This window comes from Recurvomyces mirabilis, assembly GCF_035927965.1.
Source record: "Recurvomyces mirabilis strain CCFEE 5264 chromosome Unknown scaffold_10, whole genome shotgun sequence".
In the NCBI taxonomy this organism is placed as follows: Eukaryota; Fungi; Ascomycota; class Dothideomycetes; order Mycosphaerellales; family Teratosphaeriaceae; genus Recurvomyces; species Recurvomyces mirabilis.
The window spans coordinates 80,818-104,366 of NW_027041944.1; the positions used below are offsets into that span (position 1 = coordinate 80,818).

At 54.5% G+C, this 23,549-nt stretch overlaps 6 protein-coding genes across 6 annotated transcripts; 2 read left to right on the top strand and 4 right to left on the bottom strand.

Annotated features, from left to right (window-relative positions):
- Nucleotides 1–79: 79 nt before the first annotated feature.
- On the bottom strand, nt 80–2,918 carry LTS14_004402 (uncharacterized protein; the record flags this gene model as incomplete). Its single annotated transcript, XM_064837104.1, has 2 exons — nt 80–121; nt 177–2,918. 2 exons carry the CDS (start codon nt 2,916–2,918, stop codon nt 80–82), a joined length of 2,784 nt encoding a protein of 927 aa, XP_064695063.1.
- Nucleotides 2,919–4,523: 1,605 nt separating this feature from the next.
- On the bottom strand, nt 4,524–5,031 carry LTS14_004403 (uncharacterized protein; the record flags this gene model as incomplete). The annotated part of the gene is made up of 2 exons (XM_064837105.1): nt 4,524–4,869; nt 4,922–5,031. 2 exons carry the CDS (start codon nt 5,029–5,031, stop codon nt 4,524–4,526), a joined length of 456 nt encoding a protein of 151 aa, XP_064695064.1.
- A 728-nt stretch (nt 5,032–5,759) lies between these two features.
- LTS14_004404 (uncharacterized protein) lies at nt 5,760–10,975 on the bottom strand (the record flags this gene model as incomplete). The annotated part of the gene is made up of 2 exons (XM_064837106.1): nt 5,760–7,716; nt 7,770–10,975. The coding sequence occupies 2 exons, from the start codon at nt 10,973–10,975 to the stop codon at nt 5,760–5,762; spliced, it is 5,163 nt and encodes a 1,720-aa protein (XP_064695065.1).
- A 664-nt stretch (nt 10,976–11,639) lies between these two features.
- Nucleotides 11,640–19,058, top strand: LTS14_004405 (uncharacterized protein; the record flags this gene model as incomplete). Its single annotated transcript, XM_064837107.1, has 3 exons — nt 11,640–17,013; nt 17,636–18,175; nt 18,238–19,058. The coding sequence occupies 3 exons, from the start codon at nt 11,640–11,642 to the stop codon at nt 19,056–19,058; spliced, it is 6,735 nt and encodes a 2,244-aa protein (XP_064695066.1).
- Nucleotides 19,059–20,646: 1,588 nt separating this feature from the next.
- LTS14_004406 (uncharacterized protein) lies at nt 20,647–21,819 on the top strand (the record flags this gene model as incomplete). The annotated part of the gene is made up of 3 exons (XM_064837108.1): nt 20,647–20,987; nt 21,073–21,208; nt 21,289–21,819. 3 exons carry the CDS (start codon nt 20,647–20,649, stop codon nt 21,817–21,819), a joined length of 1,008 nt encoding a protein of 335 aa, XP_064695067.1.
- Nucleotides 21,820–22,131: 312 nt separating this feature from the next.
- On the bottom strand, nt 22,132–23,245 carry CBR1 (NADH-cytochrome b5 reductase; the record flags this gene model as incomplete). The annotated part of the gene is made up of 3 exons (XM_064837109.1): nt 22,132–22,281; nt 22,332–23,016; nt 23,049–23,245. 3 exons carry the CDS (start codon nt 23,243–23,245, stop codon nt 22,132–22,134), a joined length of 1,032 nt encoding a protein of 343 aa, XP_064695068.1.
- Between the last annotated feature and the right edge of the window lie 304 nt (nt 23,246–23,549).

Sequence of the window (23,549 nt, forward strand, 5' to 3'; positions counted from 1 at the left end):
TATAGTGATCCTACCATCCCCATACAGTCGGAAGAAGGCTTCAGTTGTCGCAGGAGTTCTTGGAAGTAGCTACGACCATTCACATGAACTTCCACCTCTGATCAACTTGCTTCCTCGTAACCTAAGATCACCGTCAGCTATATCCCATGTACCAGAAGAAAAGGAAAACGACCTACCAAAGGCGCCACAACAAAAGTCAGAACAGCCAACGCGGCAACCGTGGCCAACATCTGCAGTTTATTGAAGTCCTTGCCCAAAATATCAAAACTGAAACTCGGGCTCAATTTCGTCCCGAACACGTCCAGCCCGTACGCAAACACCAGACTCGTGCTTTCGATCAGTGCCGGATTAGTCACGACGTCCTTGATCCCGACGACCTCTCGTTGGTGCGAAAGGTACCACTTCGGATCAAAGTCAAGAACAGGCGAGTACCGCACCAGCCCTTCCATCTGCTCTTCTTTCGTCGGGTCCCGAGCTACGGGCCGTCGAGGATCTAGCATGGGGTAGGGTATTCCCACTAGTGCGTGGGAGTCCGGGAGTACGGCAAGTAGTTGGCGAGATGTGATACCCTGTCTTGTCCTCGTCACTGATAACTTCGAAATTGTTTCAGGAATCTGGTAAGTATGTGTAAGGGTGAAGGGCTCAGTGCCGGTTTCTAGACTGCTGTAGTTGGACTTTCCGGTTAGGGGGCCCCGATCGTTGGGCACGAGTGACTCGAAGAGCTCGCCCATCACGAGATGGTTGCCCTTTGGGGAGTCGTCGGCTGCTTCGACTGTGAAGGTGTAGGCGAACCAGTTCTCGGAGACTATCGAGGCGATTGGGGCGGTGATGTCGATACCGGTGTGGGTGTTAGTGTGAATTATTGCGCCGGAGACTGTATTCAGTACATAGAAGCTTGCAATGCTGCTGCTGTTCTTGACAGTCACGAGCAGTGCCAAGTTTGGGTCTAGGTATTTGTAGAGCACTCGTCTGTCGCCTAGGACTTTACCGATGGATGCCACGGGATCATTGACGGGTCGTGGTATGAGACTGTGGATATACTCGCCTTGGGCCGGTGCGAAGTGCCATGCTGTGTTTGAGTCTACTTTGGCTTCTAAAGCACCATTGGTCATGGTGTACTGCACGGCTCGTGGTGCGGCTGCGTCTGCCTCGACGTCTTCTGGGAGGGTCGTAATGATCTGTTCTCCGTCTGTGATATTGTATTGAATACCAGTCGCCGCGTTGGAACTTATGGTGACCACGCCAGGTTTCGGCGAGGAGAGACGAGGTTGCCATGATTGATCGGGCTTAAGATCTGCGACTTGTCTGTTCCAGAGGACTCTGTCAGGCTTACCAGCATCGAGGGCCAAGACTCTTCCACTACGAGTGGCACAAGTGATGATCTGATGGAAGCCAAAGCTATCGCTAGCCACATCGTCCTCACTCGTGCCCAGTAGTCCCTTCACCAATGTCTGTGGCAGCGTGACAAGAAATGCTGGCAGTCTTTGCAGCTCGGAGAGGTGCCTCGTCAGTCGGTGGGCGTAAGCTGAGACAGGATTGCTGTGAGCTTCTGCCTGCAACTGCTCCGCTAGCGCTTCGATCTTGGCAGGTGCAGCAAAAGTAGCCGCAATCGTGCTCGCAAGCATCTCCGGTCTATTCCAGATTGCATTGCCGCCTCGCAGCAAAACCCAGTCGCCTGTAGACAGAAGAAAAACTGTCCTGATCGCTGACACTGCATCGCCTTTCACAGAGACCTCGGAGACGGCATGCACAGGCTCAATAACCTCACCGACTCCACCAGCTACGCCGAGAGGACCAATCGGCCATCTTCCGAGAACACCATGCGAGGCGGAAGATAGAGTAGACAGCTCATCGCGTGTGATTCTGGTGAAGTAGACATTCGCATCCGATGTACTGGTCGAGAAAGCACCTTTGCCTGGCAGCTTCGGCAGACTATATGCTTTGGCCACCTTGCCATTCTTGGCATCGATGTGGTAGACTTCTGCCCAATGCGAGGTTGCTGTCTCGTAGTGGACAAGGAAATGTGATAGGGAGTTGACATGGTATGGTGCATGTAGTCGCACTCGTTCGACAGTCTCCTCGCCATGCTTTTCGATGTTGAAAGAGGCGATGCTCTTCGTGCCAATGACATTGACCTTCAGCGTCGAGTGAGCTGCATCAGTCCAGGCGATAATCGGCGATGCCGAGTTTGCACCCACAGAGACGATCGTATCAGCCGTGGCCAGCTCGTTTTCGGAGCTGAGGGTGTACTCGTCCATCTTCGTGCCCGTCACGGGGTCCAGCGAGACTACGCGGAGCTTGAGGTAGCCAAGCATCGTTTTGTGTAGCAGAATAGCATAGATATGCGTGCTCGATGCAGAGACCTGATACGGCTCATCTGACCCATCGAGCATATGCTCCCACTTCACCGCCCCCGTCGCACCATCTATGCGCCTCACAGCAGGTCTTGGTCCTGCTGAAAGAGCCACAGCATCTTTTGCGCCAGCAGTCTCCTTCCCATTGCTCAACTCTAGGATTTCCACATCCCGAAGCTCCCCCTCTGTCCGGACATTCCACACTAATCGTCCATTGTCGGCACTCCAGCTAGCTATCTCGTTGCCAATCCCACTAACAACCACATCCCGACCCTCACCAGTCCTCAAGAAAGAAGCATTGTGGCTATAGCTATTCTCCTGTAATGGCTGTCTCCAGACCAATGATCCGTCCCTCGGGTTCACTGCACCCAATGCTCCTTCCTCGGAGAGAGTGTATATCAGAGAAGCTTTCAAAGCTGGGTTGGGCTGGTGAAAGAAAGTGGTCGATTCCCGGGGTTCACCTAAGAGGGCGAAGTGATAGTCGACACTCCAAGCCTCATCTGCGAAAACCGCGAGAGAAGGTCGCAAGAGCAAAGTTGCCGCTGTGAGGAGCGGGAGGAGCATACTGGGCGCATGGGTCGCGGGTGACCATGGGTGTATTGCGATGGCATATGTATGTCTTTAATTGCGGCCACATTCACTTAGAGGCGGAAGCTTTCCGCGTACACACGTCAATCCATGAAACCTCGAGCGCGACTGCACTATAACATCGATATGCAAAGCTTGGGGACCCGACATCTTGAACGATCAAAGCTCAGCTTCTCTAAGTATGGCGAGAACGTCGAATCATCAGCATATGTGAGTACATTTCATCGTTACTGCGTCAATACGGGGCCTGATGAACAACCACGTTCAGTGAAAGCTGTTCTCTGTGGTCGTGCAACTACGTGTACACACAACCCGTGAAAGGCTCGAACAACTCCGAAGGTCTTCTAAAACGGCCATGGGGACTCAAAGAGAGCACTGAATCCATCCCTGTCGATTCCGATAGCTTGCTCAAATGCTCAATGGTTATGCTTACTGACAATACTGAGAGGAGGTGCCTGCAAGATTAGGATCTCTATGAAGATGATCGAGACGACTGGATCAGGCTTAGAGTATCTCCAAGTCTTTGAGACCTGGGGACAGAATTTCCTGACAAGCAGTAGCCCGGTCCATGTGTCGGAGAGCACTGCCATCATGACATCCATTATTTCACTGCTGCTCAGCAGTGTCAGAGACTCCTGAGAGTCACCTTCTGCTGGTGCTCGCATGTGACACTCGTCCACCAACCGGAATTGCGACTGGCTGCCCAGCTGTCGCGATACGAAGAGCGATCTGCAACCCAGCAAAGCGCAGACATAGTCGCCATCCATGACGTTGTACTGCCTGGTCTCGACACGAGCCCACATCCCAGCTCGGGTAGCCTGCTCATAACCTCTCTGGTATTGTGCGGGCAACCCGCAAGGCTTGAGTACAGTTGATAACGCCTCTGATGACAAGGACGGTGCCGTCCGCTGGTAGCTTCACGCACGTCTTACTCCCCTTGCGACCAGCAGCCTGCACCGCTGCAGTCATCCGAAAGCCGGAGCCGCTATGCTTGCGGCCTCTTGGTCGACCAGTCCACTACCCACGATGGCCAGTCATCCTTATCTAGATTTAAGCTTGCTAGAGCTAGGATAGAGGCGATATTACGTTGCAGCAAGAACCATGTCAAGTCGGCGAACACTTGGCGCAATGGTTTCGAGTAGTCGGGCTCGCTGATACCTTTTAAGCCCCCTTCTATCAATGGTAAGATGGCATATAACTTATCTCGAGGTTCCGCGCACTCGAAGTGGCGGGTTCGCTCGAGCATGTCGAATAAGCGTTGAGCCTTAGCGGCGCACCGGCAGCCTCCAAAGCTTGCTCCGGCTTGCCTGCTCGCCAAGACCACATGATCGTAAAGGTCTCCGTGGTCGATCGCACTTTTGGGATGGTCTAGCGAGCCAGAGGCCATCTGCAGAACGACAACGTCGGGAATCTCGCTCATCAGGTATTGTTGACTCCATTTCTGATATGCCTGTACCAGACCCGACCACGGCGTAGGGTATCGCTCTTTTTCGGCGCATAATACCACCGAGCTCGAAAGCATAACTTCTTACACAATCCAGGTCCGCGTGTACCTAACGGTACATGAGTGAGCGAGAGACATCAATTGATTACGAGGCTCGTGGCCAGGTGGACTGACCAAGGACTATAGAAGAGTACTACTGGCCTAAGAGCGGTGTACTTGGCTTTGTTGTCGAAATCGGCGCCAATATAGCGGTCATATAGGTCGTAGAGATCCTCGGGGGCGAGACTTCGCAACAACTCGTTAGGATTATATCTTGGCTGCGGCAGCTCGACCGCAGCAGCCCTCGCGGCTTCATATCGCGGTTCCGTGAGGCAGACGATCGTCTGCTTGGCTTGACAGAAGGTCAACCCCATCTGTGCCACCTGAACACTGCGCTCCTTGATATCGTCCTGGTTGATACATATCGCGTCGATCCAAATATAACTAGTACAATGCATACGTTCCAGGTCCTTAAGCATGGAGCAACAGTTCTCACCTATAGTCAATGTCTGCTGGTTGCAAACGATGGTCTTGGTTTGCGTTGGGTCGCCCCAAGTATATGACATCGCCGTATGTCCCTTCGCTACCGCTCTCGCCCTTGGACATTGGATGAGCTTAGCTTGAATACTTCGCGGTAGGTTATCGTACAGACTTGGTCTTTCTGCCTCGAAACTTCTCTGTCCGAAACAGGCGGATGTTGGCTGAGCTTTGTAGAGGATGCCATAAGAAAGGCTGAGCTTCAACTGGACGAAGCCATTCTGCTGGCGACGTTACAAGATACAGAAGATCCGCGAGGTCCAAGACTGAAGTCATGTCTGCCAATAGATCGGCGGTCCTTCCGGTGCTCGTGAAGGTACAATACTCAACTTTCCTCAAACCTGAGAGGTACGTGGAAATAGATCTCACGTCGTGCGAGGTGAGGCAGCGTGCATAAGGTTCTGGTCAGGCTGAGTAGGCTCGCTACACTGAGCACACCGCCAGGTGCACAGCCACGTGCGATTGATTGATCGATCGCCACTCTCCAACAATGTTCTGGACTGTAAATGGCGATTGAAACGTCAAGAAGCAGGCGTACACTAACTACTACCTAATCATTACATACACGTGCATACGCGCAGAGGGGATATCCGATGCCGAACGAAACCACAACTCGCTAACCCATTGAAACTGTGCAACGCTCGAAAGATCACCGTCGTATACACATTGTCCGCCCCCCGCCCTTCCCATGGTCTTGAACCACAACAGCAATATTAAATCGTTCACTCCTCCCCATCCTCCTCGTCCTCACTCTGCTCAACCTTGTCCTCCTTCGCATGACCAGACGTCAAAATTCTTCACAGCTCGTCCTTCGTCCTCCCCGTGACCGAGCTAGCCACACTAGCTACGCTCTCCGTGGCCTCGCTGACCGCACTCCCGGCGCTCTTGCCTACTTCACTAACCGCCGAACTCACACTACTCGCTGCCTCAGCCACAAACCCCCCAGCATCCCCAACTACGCTCCCCGCACTCTCGGTGACCTGGCTAGCGATCGAGCTGACCGAACTCCCCACCTCCACCACAGCACTAGAGGCCGAAATGACCACATCCTCGACCTTGAAGGCCGCGATCCTGCTCGAAGCGCTCGCCATGGCAACAGAGATGGAACTCTGCAGACCATCCACATACCCCTTCTCCTCTCCATAAACCGCCTTACTCACCGACGAAGCAACGGCAGCAGCTTGGGACGAAGCAGCAGAGGTAAGCGAATCGTAGACACTGGCCGCGCTGTTGGAAGCAGCCTCGACCGTACCCGTAGGAGAACCGTAGATAGCCTCCGAAATACTCTTACTCGCCGCCGCCGCCACAGCAGCCACAGAGCCTTGTGCCGCCTCAGCATAACCCGTTTCATGCCCATAAACCGCCTCGCTAATCTGCGAAGCCGCATGTCCAGCCATTGACGCGGCGTCGGTGTAGACGCTCGAGGCAGCATCGGTAACAGACTCCAACGTCCCCTTACTCTGCCCATAGACTTGCTGGCTCGCGGCGTCGACGGCAGCGTTGAGCTGAGCGTTGACGGAATCCATAATATTATCCAGACTACTCGGTGGAGTAAACACCGAAGCCACGACCGAAGAAGCAGAAGCATAGGTGTCCTCGACAAAACTACTCGCACTAGAGACCATAGCCGGGGCACCAGTAGCATACGCCGACTGGAACCTCGCCATCACCGAGTCCGTGAAATCCGGCTCCCGTCCGCTCACAAGCTCAGAGAAAAGCGATTGCACAGCTTCATACTGCTGTGCCGCGGCCAGAGTAGCCTGAGCAGCGTACGCCGTAGCGGAACTGTATATCGCATCCGTCATGGGAGGAGGTTGACCATAGATCTGTTCGCTCGCGTGGGCAATCAAGGCCTCCCAATTCTCGCTCGCCTGGGAAGCGGCGGCTTCGGTCCAGGGGGTCTCGGTACCATAGACGGCGGAGGAAATCTGGGAAGCGGCGTCGGTGTAGTATGATCCAGCTGCCTCGGTGGCTTGCTCGACGGAACCCTTTTGGGAGCCGTAGAACAATACACTGGCGCTGCTGGAAGCTAGTGCGAGCTGGGAGGAAGCAGCCGCGATGGCGGAGTCGTAGCTAGCGGAGAAGTCGTCCAGGTAAGACTGAGCAGCCGGTGTGCTAGAGACACCCGCCACGCTTGAAGCCGAAGCCATAAGATCTTGCATATTAGCCGAAGCCGCAGATAGAGCAGCACTATATGTGCTCTGCGCCGCGGCGAGGTAAGCCTGGTAGCCAGTCGTAGGCGTAGCGCCCGCGACACTGCTCGCGGCGTGGAGGAAGGAAGAGTACCTGTCGTGAGCCATACCGATCCCTTGATAGTAAGCCGCTTGGGCACTACCAAGGTACGCCTGATGAGCTGGAGTCGGGTCGACACCCATAGCGACCTTAGCGCTCGTGTACTGCGCAGAAGCCGCACTCAAACCTTCCGCGAGACGAGAGGAGGCGATGGCCGAAATGCTTTCGTACCGGCCAATAGTTGGTACGGCCGCATACAGATTGGCTGCTGGCGTTGGTGAGGAGCCCAGGGCTTCATTCAGGCGCTTGCTAGCCGCTGACAGGGAGTCAGAGTAAGCCGATTCCACGGAAGTGAACATTTGCTTATGCACCGGTTCAGGGGTCCCAGAGACCTGGACCGAGAGACGAGATTTAGCTGCTTCGTAGTGGGAGGACGCTTGGCTGAGAGCGTCGTTGTAGCGCGAAGATGCGGCGCTGGCAAGACCGCTGGCGGCTGGGGTGCCGTAGATGGCGTAGGATGCACTGAGACATGTCAGTATACCATACAACATGATAGATATTGCTGAGGAACTTACGCAGTAACAGCACTCTCATACAAATCCCTCGCCATTGCACTTCCCGTACCCGTAGCCTGTGCTGCCTTGCCACCAAAGAGCACGCTCGAAGCAGCATTAATGGCACTCTCGTACTGCTCACTCGCAAGCGAAGAAGCACTACTAGCATAAGAACTCGCAGTACCCTGGACATCCGTAGCCGTAGCAGTAGGCCTCATAGCATCCAAAACCGCCTGCGTAAGTTCCGTAGCCTGATCTTTGGCTGCATCAACCACACTCTGGATTCGGGCGCTGTACGATGCATCGTCGTCGATAATGTCCTCGTCGAAGATAGGTTCGCGCGCTTCGACGATGACTTGGGCGTTGGCGCCTAGGAAGACTTTACTACTCGCTGATGAAGCCACGGAGCTGGCGCTTGAAGATGCAACGCTTGCCCCGGAGGAGAGGCTGGAAGAGGCATCACTCAAGGTGGAGGACGGGGAAGCGGAAGCGTCGGATGCGATAGAATTTCCAGATGAGCTGGCCACAGTAGCGGCGGATTCGGCGCTCTTGGAAGCTGCGTCTTTCTTTGCTTTGCCGGCGGCTAGGATACTTGCTGCTTTTGGACCAAGGGACTTGCTTGCGGCGGACGAAAGGCTGGAGGCGGTTGAGGCGACCGGGCTTTCCTCACCGAGAACGGCAGAGGAGATGCTTGATGCTGCATCTGTCGCCGAATCACTCACGTCGGAGGGAGTACCGACAACAGCAGATGAGATGCTTGACGCAGCATCGGTTGCAGCATCGCTGAGTCCGGAAGAAGTCCCGATGACAGCAGAAGACAAGCTCGAAGCGGCATCAGTAGCGGAATCACTGACACCCGAGGGCGTACCAATGACGCTCTCCGAAATGACAGAAGCGGCACTCTTCACACTCTCCGTAGCTTTGCTCGCAGAGCTGCCGATCGAGCTCTGCCCATCAACAACAGCCGACGAAAAGCTCGAAGCGACGTCTGTGGCAGAGTCGCTGACGCCCGAGGGTGTTCCAACGACAGCAGATGAAATGCTCGAAGCAACATCGGTGGCTGAGTCGCTGAGACCAGACCCCGTGCCAACGACAGCAGATGAAAGGCTCGAAGCAATATCGGTGGCGGAATCGCTAACACCCGAAGGCGTGCCAAGCACACTCTCCGGAGCGACCGAAGCAGCACTCTTCAGGCTCTCAGTAGCGCTGCTGGCCGAGTCAGCCAGAGGACTCTGCTCACCCTGTCCAGCAACCTTGGCATACCCCTCACCAGCAGCGCTTTTGACGTGGCTAGCCACGCTCTCCGCGGAGCCCACAGAGCCATAGACAGCTTCACTAGCACTGCTAGAAAGCTGACTAGCCTTCGACGAAGCAGCAGAAGAAGCGGACTCCACAGATCCCGTCGAAGAACCAACTACAGCTTCCGAAGCGCCCGACACAGCATCCTGAACCCTCTTCGCAGCTTGGGCGGCAACGGGCGGTGTAGCTTTCGTCTCAAAATCATCCGCAGCGTCCCTCGCCTGTATCTTCCACAACCCAACCTCCTTCAACCTCCCAAGCTCCTTAGCCACATCCTCCGCGATGCCCATACCTTTACTCTCCACCTCCTCAGCCTCACGCTTAGCACTCCCAATCGCCTCATTGCCGGAGACAACCTTCGTGACATCATCGCGCCACGCTTGTGTAGCTTTCTTGAGATCGGAATATTTACTCCACTCCTTGTGCGGAAGCTCCTTATCAGCATACTTCCTCCCGATTTCACTGAGGCGGATTTCGCGGATCGAGTCGATGGTTTCGAAGGTGCTTTGCAGAGACTTGTCGGCGAGATCGTCCGTAGAGGTGGTGAAGGAGGTCTTCCAATCTCGAACAGCTTGGGCGGACTCCCGGACGCTTTTGCCGGCGTTACGGATGGCTTTGGCGAGATTGTCTTTTGCTTCGCTCAGATGGGAGTCTTCTGCTTCTTCTGGGAGGCCGCCGACTATGCCCAGGATGTGGGCCTTGACGCTGTTGATCGCTCCCTCACCCGTCTGTTCGAGTTGGGTCAAGAGGGCGTTGCCTGTTTTGGTGACTTGCTTCGCGGACTGGTGAGTAGCGATTTCATCGACGCGTTCCTTTAGGTGCTCGGAGCCTTCCTTCACCGCACGTGCGCAAGCGTCGTGCCAGTGTTTGAGGTCATTTTCGAATTGCTCAGTCAACGAGACACTAGGCTCGGGGGTAGCGGAAGACGTGACAGCCGAAGCCATGGATGCTGTGCCCTTTGTAGCCTCGCTAACGACAGAAGAAGCCGAAGAAGCAGCAGAGGCGATGCTGGAGCTGGACTCCGCGTATGAAGAAGAGATCTCCGCACTCCTGACCTCCGCCTCAATCTTCTTTCCATCCTTGTACCGACCCAAACGCTCAGTGATCCTCATAAGCTGGGGCTCAACATTCTCTCCATACAGCACGCGCATCCTCGGCCAGGCCTGCTTGACCCAGAATGTCCACGCAGCAGAGCTGGCATATTGTGCTTGTGGGAGAGCAGTGTTGACCGCAAATTCCTGGCCTTGGGTGTACATTTTCTGCAGATAGGGAGCGGTATTGCGGTAGACGGGCTGGAGTTCGAGTTCCCAAATATCGCTTGCGGAAGTCGCCACGGAGTCGTAGTAGGGTTGGACCACACCCTGGACTTGCTTGACGTGCGGGCTGAGGACGGCATCGTATTGCTTCCCGGCTTGCTGGCGGGCGACTTCGAGTTGTGGTTTGAGTGTCTTCTCCCATTGTACATGTGCCTGCTGTTGTGCTTGCTGGACTCGAGGGGCTGCATGTTGATTGTATGCTGCCAAGCCGGGTGTGTAGACCTTCTCATTGACTTGATCAAAATATGGCTGAGCTCGCTGGACGTGAGGAGCGAGGTATTGGTCGTAGTATGGTTTAGCGAATGGTGTGACATAATCCCTCGTCTGCAGATAAGGCTTGCAGAGCTTCGGCGTGCTGTCCAAGACATCCTTCTGCTGCCCTGGACAGCGGAATAGTACTGTGGCCAAAGCATACCAGACAAACACCTTCAATCCCTTATCAACCACCCAACCCGCATACCCCTTCTGCTTACTGGCACTCCTCCGTCTTCTCCTGCTGTCCCGTCCTGCCCTACGGCCATCGGAGCCATTTACACTCCCATTCACGCCGTTCATCTTGGCGTCTGATGCAGTCGATGCAGTCGATGCAGTCGATGCAGGGTCGACGGCCATCTACGCGAAGGAAATGTCGTGTAGCTTTTGTCGTTTGTGCTCGTGGAAGCTTCAGCTAGCTTCGAGCTTGCAGTATCAGGACTGCATACAGTATGACGCCACGCGTGTACCACAAGTTCTTTCGAGTTTGGGCAAAAGGTTGTGTTTTGGCAAGCGCGAGTCGGAGTGCTCACTCTCTCGAATTGCATCTGTGAGCTCAAAGTGGATCTACTATACGAACTCCGTGACAGTGGTGCAGCTGGTGCTACATGTAAAATGGCTAGAAGATTGCGCGTTTTCACAATCTCCTCAGAGTCCTCCTTCTCCAAGCGAGCGTGTCAAAATCCTGCTCTCCGGACTTCTTGGCCCAACGGCGGCGGCAGGATGGCGTCAGTGGAAACCAGCATCCCTGCAAATGACACGTGAGTGTGGCTGATCTGAACATGCAGCCATATCTTAGTGTCAGTAGTGTCAGTAGTGTACTCAGGCACGAACAAACGGACACTTCTCTAATTAATACCACATACTGGGAGTCACGCATTAGTGGGTGTTGACTGCTGTTTTTCTCCTCTGTTCCGCCACCACTCGCGCCATCAGAGACATCCGTTGGAGGAGGACCGCTATCATTCTCGTCTCCATGATCATCTAATCCACCGCCATCGCCCGCAGCGGCCACATCACAGTCATGTCGACAACCCCACCGCCCAACCCCGGTGACGGTCTCATCTCATCTCACGACAATCCCCTCATTTCAACAGCCACCCCATCAGCCCGCGCCATGTCCACCACCTCCACCACCCCTTCCAACGGCAACGACGATGACTCCACCCAAACACCAGAAACCTGCCGCATCTGCCGCTCCGAAGCCACGCCCACCGAACCCCTCTTCCACCCCTGCAAATGCAGCGGCAGCATCAAACACGTCCACCAAGAATGTCTAATGGAATGGCTCTCGCACTCGCACAAAAAGCACTGCGAGCTCTGCAAGACGCCGTTCCGCTTTACCAAGCTCTACAACCCGGATATGCCTGATAAGCTCCCCTGGGTCGTGTTCGTGAAACGAGCGGCGTGGCATGGGGTGTGGATGGTCGGGAGTGCGGGGAGGGGTGTGCTTGTTGGGATGGTCTGGTTGGTGTTGCTGCCTTGGCTGATTAGATGGAGTTGGAGGTGGATCTTTTGGGGTGCGGATGCGGGATGGGCTAGGGATGCGTGGGTGGGGAAGATGAGGAGGGAGGCTTTGGCTGCTGCTGAGCAGGGAAATGGGACGGTTCATGGATCAGAGATGAGTTTGACCAGTACTTCTTTTGGCCCTGCGGCCTATGAATTCGTTCTCAACATCTTCGGCTTATATCTGGGTACTGTCAGCTATTCTCCAGACGACCCAGCAACCTCTGTCTCGGACTCCCCAGTCGCAGATACCTCTCTTCTCAGTTCTTTCACCTACATTTCACAGCTCACCACCTCCCCCAACCTCAACAGAGTCATCCTCGACATCTTCGAAGGTCAACTAATCACCTGCGTGGTGATCGTGGGATTCATATTAGTCTTCCTGATCCGGGAGTGGGTGGTGCAGCAACAGCCACTTGTCAACCTCGACAATCTCAACAATGTGCAACAGCAAATACTGGAGGCAGCGGCGAGAGCGGAGGCGGAGAACGTGAGGTTGAGGCGGCAGCAGGAGTTGCTTGAGCAGGCAAGACGGAGGTTATTGGAGTTGCAGGCTGAATCGCAGGTGTTTGAGAAGGAGGGGTTGAGAGAGTGGAAGCAGATCAACGAATCGATCGATCTGGCAGTGCAAAGTTTGCACAGTCACAGCGAAGAGGAAAGACTCGAATTCAAGACTCATGTCAAATTCGTGCTGGAAAGTGTGAAAGTGGTGAGAGCACAAGAAATCCCAAGGCCGATTGTTGAAAAGCTCGCTATCATGTCCGACGACGACCGGGCTGCTTGGGATGCGGCGTATGGTGGCGAGCTGAGTCGACTCCTCGATCGTTGCGCAAAGGCTCAACCACAGCCCAAGCTTGATGACCCTGCGCAGCGCGCGACGGACCCTTACGCGGCGGCGGCTGATGCTCAAGATACGGAACCGAGCACTGATCTTGACCAAGTACAAGCAAACCCACACAGGCCTAGGATGCCCGATCGCGACTTCTCGAGCCGCGCGACGCAGATCCAGCGGTTATTGGAAGAGGCTGAAGGCATCTTCACTCCACAGGAGCTTGCTATGGCCAGAGATACTACACCACAAGCGCAAGCGGACACGAGTCCGAATTCGAGTCCGGCTGAGCGGCTTGAGCCCTCGCGAGCTGCTCAAGCGTCTGAGGCAGAACAAGAGGATGGTGATGATGAGCTGCCCATCACGAATGCAGGTCCAGATGCCAAGATCAACATTCGACGAAGAGGCTTTAAGGGCAAGGCGCCCGTGCTGTCCGAACCCAAGTCAGCATCGACCGCGGATGTGCTACGGAGACACGCTGAGGACCAGGCGCTGAAGAGGTTGGAAGACGAGATCAAGGCGGATGATGCGGCTTCCACCAGAGCTACGAGAGGGTCATCACGAAATAGTGATCACGAGAGCGCCGATGCCGAGCCTGCCGGTGACGATGTGAATGAGGGTGTGGCGCCAGCAATAGAGTCCGCCGCAGCAATCGCTACAGCACCCAACGAGAACCCCTTCCACCCAGAAGGTCCAGCACCGGACCCAAGCACGAGTACCCGAGCGAGTATAGGCCGAGATATCGCAACCGATGTCCTTGGTCTAGACGGTCCGGAACAGATCGACGAGTTCCATCAAGTTGCTCGAGCGGTTCCAACGCCACGTCCCGCAGCAGACGAACATAATATGCCCAATGATGGCGACGAAACTGAAGAGCAACCCCCTCGCCGGCCACAGGTTGCAGTTGGGATGTTCCAAAGGATGGTCGATTGGTTCTGGGGCGATATAGCGCTACCTCCCGCTGCGGCACAACAGGAAGCTGCAATACCAGCTGAAGAGGAAAGATTACTCCCCGGAGGGCAAGAAGCGCCGTTCGTGCCTGTGGCGAATGGTCGTCTCGTGCCCGCGGCTGTGGAAGAGGAGGAAGCACCACCACCATTTGTCCCAGCGGCAGCAGCCCATCCCGACCCGGACCTGTTAGCCGCAGCACAAGCCGCTGGTCTCGACGCTGACGCCATGGACGATGCGGAGGATCTAGAGGGGATCTTCGAACTCATTGGTCTACAAGGCCCTTTGCTAGGTTTGTTCCAAACAAGTACTTTCTGCACCGTCCTCGTCACGGGAACCGTGCTAGGAGCGGTAGGCCTACCGTATCTATGGGGCAAACTGGTCCTCTCTTTCATCGGCGACCCGATATGGTTCCTGATTAAGATGCCTTTGCTGACCATAAGTTTCATCGGGGATTTCCTCGTGGACCTCACCCTTCTCGCTGGTGGCTGGTCCGTACTGGTCTCTACCCTCGCCTCTGATCTTCTGCTCTCTCTCCTCGGACGCTGGGTAGTAAGGTTAGAGGATGTGAGAGTAGCAGCATGGATCGCGGATTTTGCCACCGCGACCGCGACAAAGAGCGGGACGAGACTGCAGCATTTGTTCCTTACGCAGGAGCCTATAGAGAAGGAGATTCTGAACTGGAATTGGGCCTTTCTGGGTGCGAGTGTACATGCGCATGCTTCGCTACGGCAGTTGCAGGGGGAGATCGATGGGGTGATGAGCTGGATGGGTGGGACTATGACGAGGGTTGTGGAAACTATCTCCTCTGGCTCCGTCATCGCGAGCTGCTGGAAGGGTCTACAGATGTTAGGTCGTGTGTCGGAGGTGCCTGCGCACGTGTCCACCATAGCGCAAGGTGTGAAGGAGTACGCCGCGCCCGTCATGCACTCCCTCGGCCTGCTTAAAACCGGCTCCATCAACTTCGAAACATCAACTTCCGCCCCTCTCGACCCAAGTCTAATCTACTGGTCCACCACCGACCGCACCCTCGCAGTAACAACCGGGTACCTCTCCCTCGCCCTCCTAGCCGCCCTCTACGTCGCCCTCGACACCCCCATAACCCGCTCCGAAGCCGGACGCAAAACCGAAAAGCAGATCCGCGATACCTTCAAACAAGCCGGCGGAGTTCTCAAGGTAATCCTAATCATCAGCATCGAAATGCTCGTCTTCCCCTTCTACTGCGGCCTCCTGCTGGACCTAGCATTCCTCCCTTTATTCCGCGACGCGAGCGTAGCCTCCCGTTGGGCAGGGGCGGGCACATCCCCGTACCTCTTCTGCTTTGCGCATTGGTTCGTCGGAACGTGCTATATGTTCCACTTCGCGCTGTTCGTGGGCATGTGTCGCAAGATCCTGCGGAAAGGCGTGCTCTGGTTCATTCGCGATCCGGACGATCCGACGTTTCATCCTGTGCGGGATGTTCTGGAGCGGAACGTCACTACTCAGTTGAGGAAGATCGCTTTCTCTGCTCTGGTGTACGGAGCGCTGGTTATCTTGTGCCTGGGAGGGGTGATCTGGACTATCGGCAAGATCTTCGATGGCATGTTTCCGATTCTTTGGTTGAGTACGGAGCCGGTGTTTGAGTTCCCGTTGGATTTGCTGCTGTATAATGCCGTTACGCCGCTGCTGGTCAGGCTGTTCAAGCCGAGCGACGCTGTTAGTGCTATGTATGCTTGGTGGTTGAGGAGATGTGCAAGGGGGTTGAGATTGTCACATTTTATGTTTGGGGACAGGAGGGTTGAAGAGGAAGGGAATTTCATTGGCAGAAGCTGGGTGCATTTCTTGACATTACGTGGCCCTGCTGATCTTGATACTGCTGCGTCAAAGGTGGCTGAGGAGACTAGGACCGGGGTCGACAATAATCAGGAGTCACCTAAGCTCCAATTCAAGAAGGATGGCAAATACGTCCTCACGCCCTGTAATGACCAATATCGACCACCGAAACCAGGAGAAGCTTTCCTGCATAACGAACCAGCAAACAGCGTAAACTCAGCCACATCAAACGAACAAGTGGAAAGCGAAGTCTACATCGCCGACGCCAACGGCAAGAAGAACGACCACTTCGCCAAAATCTACATCCCACCTTTCTTCCGTCTGCGGGTAACACTCTTCATGGTCTGTCTCTGGATCTTCTCCGCGCTCACCGGCCTCTGCGCTACTCTCGTCCCGCTGATCTTCGGAAGGAGGATCTTCCATGCCATCATGCCCGAGGCGATGCAGGAGGGCCGGATCAATGATATTTATGCGTATACTGTTGGAGCATACATACTGGCTGCCGTGCTGTACACTGTGCTCAAGGGCGCGAAGGCTCTCACTTTTCTGCGGGACAGCACCCCAAGGATCGATATCCGGGCTTGGACGGCACCAGTTGTGAGGTTCTCGGCTAGAGCGCTGAAGTGCTTGTACGTGTATGGGTTTGTTGGAGTGGTGCTACCGACGCTTTTCGCACTTATTCTGCAGTTCTACCTCATACTGCCGCTGCATACGTATGCCGTATCCATCGCTTCAACGGGCTCAAAAGATGCCATGGTCTCTGCATTGAATAGCACACTTTCGCTCAACTCAACAACCACCCTAGCAGATGCTGGTCAGAACTTCACGATCGCTGCCGGTGGCAAAGCAGGATCCATGGCCTCAAGCCTTCCTACGCTAGCAAGCCACACAATCCACATCCTACAGGACTACTGCCTCGGACTCCTCTACGTTCGTCTCGCAAGTCGCCTCGTGGTCAGCACCCCAACCTCCCGCGCAGCCGAAGCTTTCCGACGGATAACAGCTCAAGGATATCTGAACCCAGACATCAAGCTAGCCACACGGTTTCTCGTCCTGCCACTCGTACTCTTCGCCGCTGTCCTTCTGCTCGCTCCACCAGCTATGGCACAAGTATTCATCTCGACCGCAACCTACAGCTCAACCAAACTTGCCGGCATCCTTCAGGATGAGGTGAGGACGAAGATCTTCCGATACTCTTACCCTATCGCCGCCGCTATGGTAGTGGTGGGAGTCTGTGCAAGCGAAGTCGGCGAAGCGACGAGCAGGTGGCGAGCGAGGATCAGAGATGAAGTGTATCTTGTGGGTGAGCGGCTACATAATTTTGGGGAGAAGAGGCCTCCTGTAGGAACGATAAGTGTGCTCAGGAGGGAGAAATAAGGTGGAACAACAGCGGTGGTGTATGCCCTACTTTTGTAGCTGTGTTGTAGTATATCCCACTCGTGTATACAGTTCTATGCTCCTTGTCTGCACGTGACCACTAGCCGCACGCTTGACCGCAAGAGATCGAGCATTTCGCGTGCACAATCTTTCAGCTGAATCCCTGAGGATCAGCATTGTCAGCACGCCAACGCGAACCCGGTCGGGCTGTATTTTGAAGCTCTACAGGGCACGAAAAAGGGCACGATGTGTTCACATACTTCAGACCGACTCTCAGCTCATCGGTGCAACTCTGACACTTGACATTTCACCTCGAGATGGCGCTTGATTCACTCACGAGAGTACTCTTATTATCTGGCCTACTAGCCGGCTATACTTTGGCAGAATACTCACCGAATTTCGAAGGTGAAATCGAATACCAGGCCAATGTATCTGACATCAGCAACGCGTGCGCAGAATTGGTGAGCCTTCTAGCATGCTTTGCCCGCAACGAGGTGCTGATGATGAACCCAAGTGCTCTGTCTTATCCTCGACCTTCACTACCACAGTGGCCCTGAGAAACACGACATCATTCAAAGACAACCAGAACACGTACTGGTCCCAATTCCAAGCCGACGTTTCACCACAATGCTTCGTTCAGCCCTCGTCTGCGGAAGAAGTAGCCGCCATTATTGTGGAAGCATCGAGTAGAAATTGTCCCTTTGCAGTCCGAAGCGGCGGGCACGCTGCATATGTAGGCGGCTCTAACATCCCAGACGGTCTCACGATCGACCTTCGTCTGTTGAATGAGCTTACTGTTTCTGACGACCGCCTCACGACTCGTGTCGGGCCCGGCAATGTCTGGATCGATGTCTACGAGAAGCTGACACCCATGAATCTTTCTGTCGTGGGAGGCAGAGTGGCGAATATTGGTGTTGGTGGACTTACGCTTGGGGGTGGAATCTCGTGGTATGCTAGCAAGCGAGGATGGGCTTGCGATGGTGTGCGGAACTACGAATTGGTGACTGCGAATGGGGAAATTCTTGAGGTGAATCAAGAGTCGTATCCCGATCTTTATTGGGCTCTGCGTGGTGGTGGCAACAACTTTGGTATGCTACGCCCCAGAATCGGAAAACGAGATGACCGTTCATGCTGACCGTGATTCATGTAGGTGTTGTCACTCGATTTGATCTTGAGACATTCGAGCAAGGACAGATGTGGGGTGGAAGTGTATTCAACTCTGCCGAACACAACGCTACGCTGATCGATGCACTCGTTGACTTCAACGCCCACGCTGAAGAAGATCCCGATGCCTTCTCATGGGTCGCTCTTGTGTACGTTGATGATCAAAAGTCCTGGTTTGCAGCCACTCAGATGGTCCTTGCAAGACCAGAGCCCAATCCGCCGATATTCAAAGATCTAGCAGCAGTGGAGGGCTTCCACTCCTCACTACGGCCTACAAACATCAGCGACTTGGCCAAAGAACTCAAGGAGAGCAACCCGGATGGTCTGCGTCAAAATTGGTGGTCCATCACGTTCAAGAATGACGCCCGTATCCTCCATGCTGCTCATGCCATTCATTTCGAGGAGATTGAGTCGATCAAAGATGTGAAGGGCATCGTAGCTTCGCAGGTCATCCAGCCAATCACTCTGGACGTCATCAGAAAGTACTCCAGGAATGGCGGAAATCCTCTCGGCATGAAGGAGGAAGATGGACCGCTTCAGCTGATAAATTTGGCAACCATGTGGCTAGACGAGTCTCGCGACGAAGAAGTAATGGCGGTGCATCGTCGAATGATCGACCGTATGGTTGCGAAGGCGAAAGAATTGGGTGTGGACCATCCCTATATCTACCAGAACTACGCCGCAAAGGAGCAAGATGTCTTTGGCGGCTACGGTGAAGAGAATAGAGCACGTCTGATTGAGATTAGTAAGAAGTACGATGCGGAGCAGGTCTTTCAGCGTCTTCAGCCCGGGTACTTCAAGCTTTGATAGATGAGGGTCTCGTCAGCGGTGACGGGCTTTCGCGCCGAAAACTAGTGGCATTGCCAAATCGGGTTGTCTTCAACTACACCTATTGACTGCTTCTGCTTTGTGCCATTTGTATGTACGTCAGAATTGATAAAGATGTGTGTTCGCACCTTGTATGTTGTGCTAGTGGCGTCTCAGCGCCGGTCAAATCTCTCGGCGAGCTTCCATGCCTGGCTGGCCGAGCAATTTGGCTGCACGATCGATGCGTTGATGACGGGGATTGTTGTCACTGTTTCGTGGCCGTGGCCTGGTCTGTGATAGAGCATTGGAACAGCTCAGGGCATGCTGCACTCAACAATGAAGTCTGTACTCCTGGCTAGGAAGATGTATCCGATATTCGCGGTCCGGACCAACTCCTCGTTGCCGTCGACGCTCTCGAAACATACTTCCCGTCCAAGACGATGAACATGTGGACTTCGCGTATGACTTGCTGAGATGCCCAGGTCAAGCATGGCAGGCCATGGATCACCTCGGAGTTGAGCTCCGCGTTCGTCTTTGCGTTTCCTAGTGCTCGGAGGACCGTCCGACATCACTACTCGTGTGGATAGTGTGCAGCACCATACATCCATCATCATGACATGGCCGTGTCACTATACTCTTACCAAGACCTGAGTGGAGTGCGAGTGGTGCAGGCGCAAGACAGACTGCTGACGCATTTACCAGGGAAATGACCATTTCTACCGGGTTCACCATATGGTCAATTCGAGAGCGCGCTTGCAAGCCAGTCGTGGCACATGTATGCATCTCGATGCTGCCTCCCAGTACTCCTTGAAGAAATGATGATACACAGTACAGGCTCAGTATACCCCGCTTACACAGCCGCGTCGAGTGCACCAGTCTTCTCCAGAGTGACTCGCCATCCATCGTATTACTGAGTGGGAAGGATTGACAGTGGTCTCATCGACTTCGCTGTCCAGTGGCTACGGTCGTCCAGCATCTTTACGTCCATGGTTCAACAGCCGGGCTCGGACGTTGGAAAAACCTCTCTCTGTCGAGGTCAGCCACTTTGCTCGCCTGCCAAGCTCGCAGTCGATGAAATTCTGCTGGAGACTCAATGAACGTCAGGTTTAACAGGACGGACTGCACGAGCGAGCATTAGATCGGAGGGAAGTCGACAACATCTATCTAATGTGTGTCTCAAGGACACTAGCAGCCTGTGGCTCTAGCTTCGAAATCGGTCTCGAAATTTTCACGGCATAAGACCAGTGTAGCCTAGTACAATGGAGTCGGTCGTGCAGTCCGGAGCATGTAGCAGTAACAAACACTTCAGCATTTCTATCGATATCCTGCGTGCCGCACGACTCCCCGTAGCCGTAGCCGTAGCCGGTACACTCGCTATGACCGCGTACAGCACATAGGCACTCAGCAGAGCAGTCGTCGCCACAAGGTAAACTGCTTATAGGTAGCAGGGTCTCTGACAAAGGCCTACTAACGTACCCGAGTGGCCGAAGCATGCAGAACATAAGCCACCAAGGCCTGTGACTGATCAACAACCGCCACCTTGTTGTCAAGACTCAGAAACCCGATCTTCTACAACAGCCGACTGACCATGGCACTCTCCTCCCGACCAGAATACACACCACAGCAACTACATGAAGTTTACGAGCGCGTCAAGCTCCCCTCCCGATACCGATACGAACCAGGCGAATTCAGCAGAGAGGTCGTCAGACACCGCGACGGTCATGGCTTCCTGGGAGCACTGGTGAGCCACACCCTGGCTCACGTCCCGTTCGAGAACCTCGCGTTGCACTACTCGCCGCATCACCAGGTCTCGATACATCCGGGCGAGCTGTTCCAGAAGATTGTCACCCAGAGGACTGGACGGGGAGGGTATCGTCTTGAGAACAATGTGTTTCTGGGCACGGTGCTAAGGAGTATTGGATTCGAAGTGTAAGCCTGCGACCACCGCATTCCCACAACCACCGACCGCCTTGCACGGAGCCGACGATAAAGTTGACCATGAATTCCTGCACAGGATGTCCGTCGGCGCCCGAGTTAACGCGGAAGTGAAGAACACCGAGGACGAAACCGGCCGCTGCAGATTCGGAGGCTGGAGCCACCTGGTAAACCTCGTCACGATAAGAGGCGAAACCTTTGTGGTCGACGTTGGAGTAAGTCGCATCCCCGAGCCAAAGAGCCAGGAGCAAAAGGCGTAGAGGCGTGCAGGCGGCTAACCGCTTAACCATGACAGTTCGGCTCCGGCGGACCGACGCGGCCCATTGCGCTCAAAGAGGGCGCAACCGAGTTATCCTTCCCACCGCCACCGCACGTACGACTCCGCCGTGATGCAATCCCAGAAAACGAGCATCGTGGCAACAAACTCTGGATCATGGAGCGGCGAAGCGCAGACGATCGGCCTTGGACGGCGCTATACTGCTTTGAGGATAATGTGTGTTTTCTGCCCCAGGATTTCGAAGTCATGAACTTCTTCACCAGCACGCACCGGACGAGTTTCTTCACATATCGCGTCTTGTGCAGCAAATACATTCTGGACGATGAGGAGGAGAGGGTGATTGGAGAGATCGTACTTTATGAGAATAAAGTTACGAGGAAGATTGGAGGTGAGAGGGAGCTTCTTGCGACTTTTGCCACGGAAAGTGAGCGCATGGCGGCGTTGGAGAAGTATTTGGGTGTGACCTTGGATGCAGCACAGGCGACTGGTATCAGAGGCATGGTCACAGAGCTGGGGACTCCCGACCGAAATCTTGGACCGAACGTGTAACGATTTGATGATGAGCATGGAGTATGGGCGTGTATGAGCGTTGATACCACTGCATGGAGAAGGCGTCGTATTGAATCAGCATTCTAGTACTAGGCAGTGCACTATCGATACACACGAGGAGACTGTATAGCTATGAACAGCATCGAGCTGAACCATCATGACATTTGTTGCTTCTGCACATCCTGCTGGCTCAAGTAGTGGTGGTGCACTACCATACTCACGCCACTTTGGCAGTCCGCGCGTGGCCTTCGCCAGCTTCTTACCAGCACATTTTTGCACCTCACATCCGTCTGTGTCTTTCAATAATGGAAGCTAGAAGCAGAATACCATGTCGTCGAGCTTGCTGACAGGCCGAGCCTTGTCGTACCCGAGCGACTCAGTGGCCTTCTTCATAGCACTGACCATAGGTGGCGGACCACAGATGAGGATCTTGATATCGTTTGCCGGCGCAGGGAAGTGCTCCTAGAATAGTATCAGTATTGAGCAAAATGCAAGGACAAGAACCAACGCACCTTAATCATGTCCGCAGTCACAAACCCAACACCTCCACCCCACTTCTCAGGCGGGTTGTTGAGCACATAATTAACACGGAACTTGTTATCCTCGTCCTCCAACGCCCTCAGATCATCCCTGAGCAAGATGTCCTTCTCGTCAACATTGGCAAAGATGAGATCGACTTCCGTCTTGTCACCCTTGCTCCTTCCTCGCAGTATCGCCTTCACGACCTGCAACATGGGTGTGATACCAGTCCCGCCAGCAATCATACCGAATCGTCTGACCATGTTTGGCGTGTATACCATCGCACCCTTGGGACCCTTGACTTTCATGGTATCGCCAATCTTGAGCGTCGCGAGATGTCTACTGATGTTGCCAGTAGGGTAGGATTTGATGAGGAGATCGAAGTGGCCTGGTTCCCAATCTGAGCTGATGGGCGTGTACGAGCGTACCACCTCCTTGTTCTCCACCTTCTCCGTCTTGGGGTCTTTGACATCGAGGTTCGCGGCGAGGGAGATGTGTTGGCCGATGGGGAGGCCGAGGATGCTGTTTTGAGAGGGCAGGCTGAAACGGTAAATTGCTGTATTGTGGGAGATGACGGTCTTTTCAGTCAAGGGGAAATGTTGGAATTTGGTTGGGTCGAGGGCTTTCTTTTCCTCTGTGGTTTCAATGTCAGCGGATGTGAAGGGCGTTGTGCGGATGCTGTGGACGTGCGGTTTGTGAAGAACTGGTACCCTCCCAACGCCGCAGCGACGACAACAGCCAATGGTGTCCATGAAGCCTTGACGGCCGCAGTGCCGGCAATAAGTATCACAGATGGTATGTAGACGAAGGCGATGTATTGAGGTGCAAGCGGTCCGGTCGGCTTGGAAGTAGTCTTGCCAGACACGACGTCCGTCAAAGCCGTGAGGACCTCTACAATCTTCGTCATGGTTGCTGGGATGTCTCGTCTATACCGCAATGGCAATTTACAAAATTGTAGGGATCAGCGCCTATATGCGGCCCCCACGAAGACCCTCACCGAAAGCCGTTCATACTTTGCCATTTGTGGTAAGTGGGACCCGTCCGCACGGAACACTTCCGTTGACAGCGAGGTCTTCGGGACTGCATTTCCAGGTTCAATCGAGTTGATATCGGTGTTGAAGAATAAGACCAGTATGTCATTCTGTCACGTGAGCGGCACGATAATGGCGAGTGCATTGCTGTGATCGTGTCCCGGTAAGGAAGGCACGGTT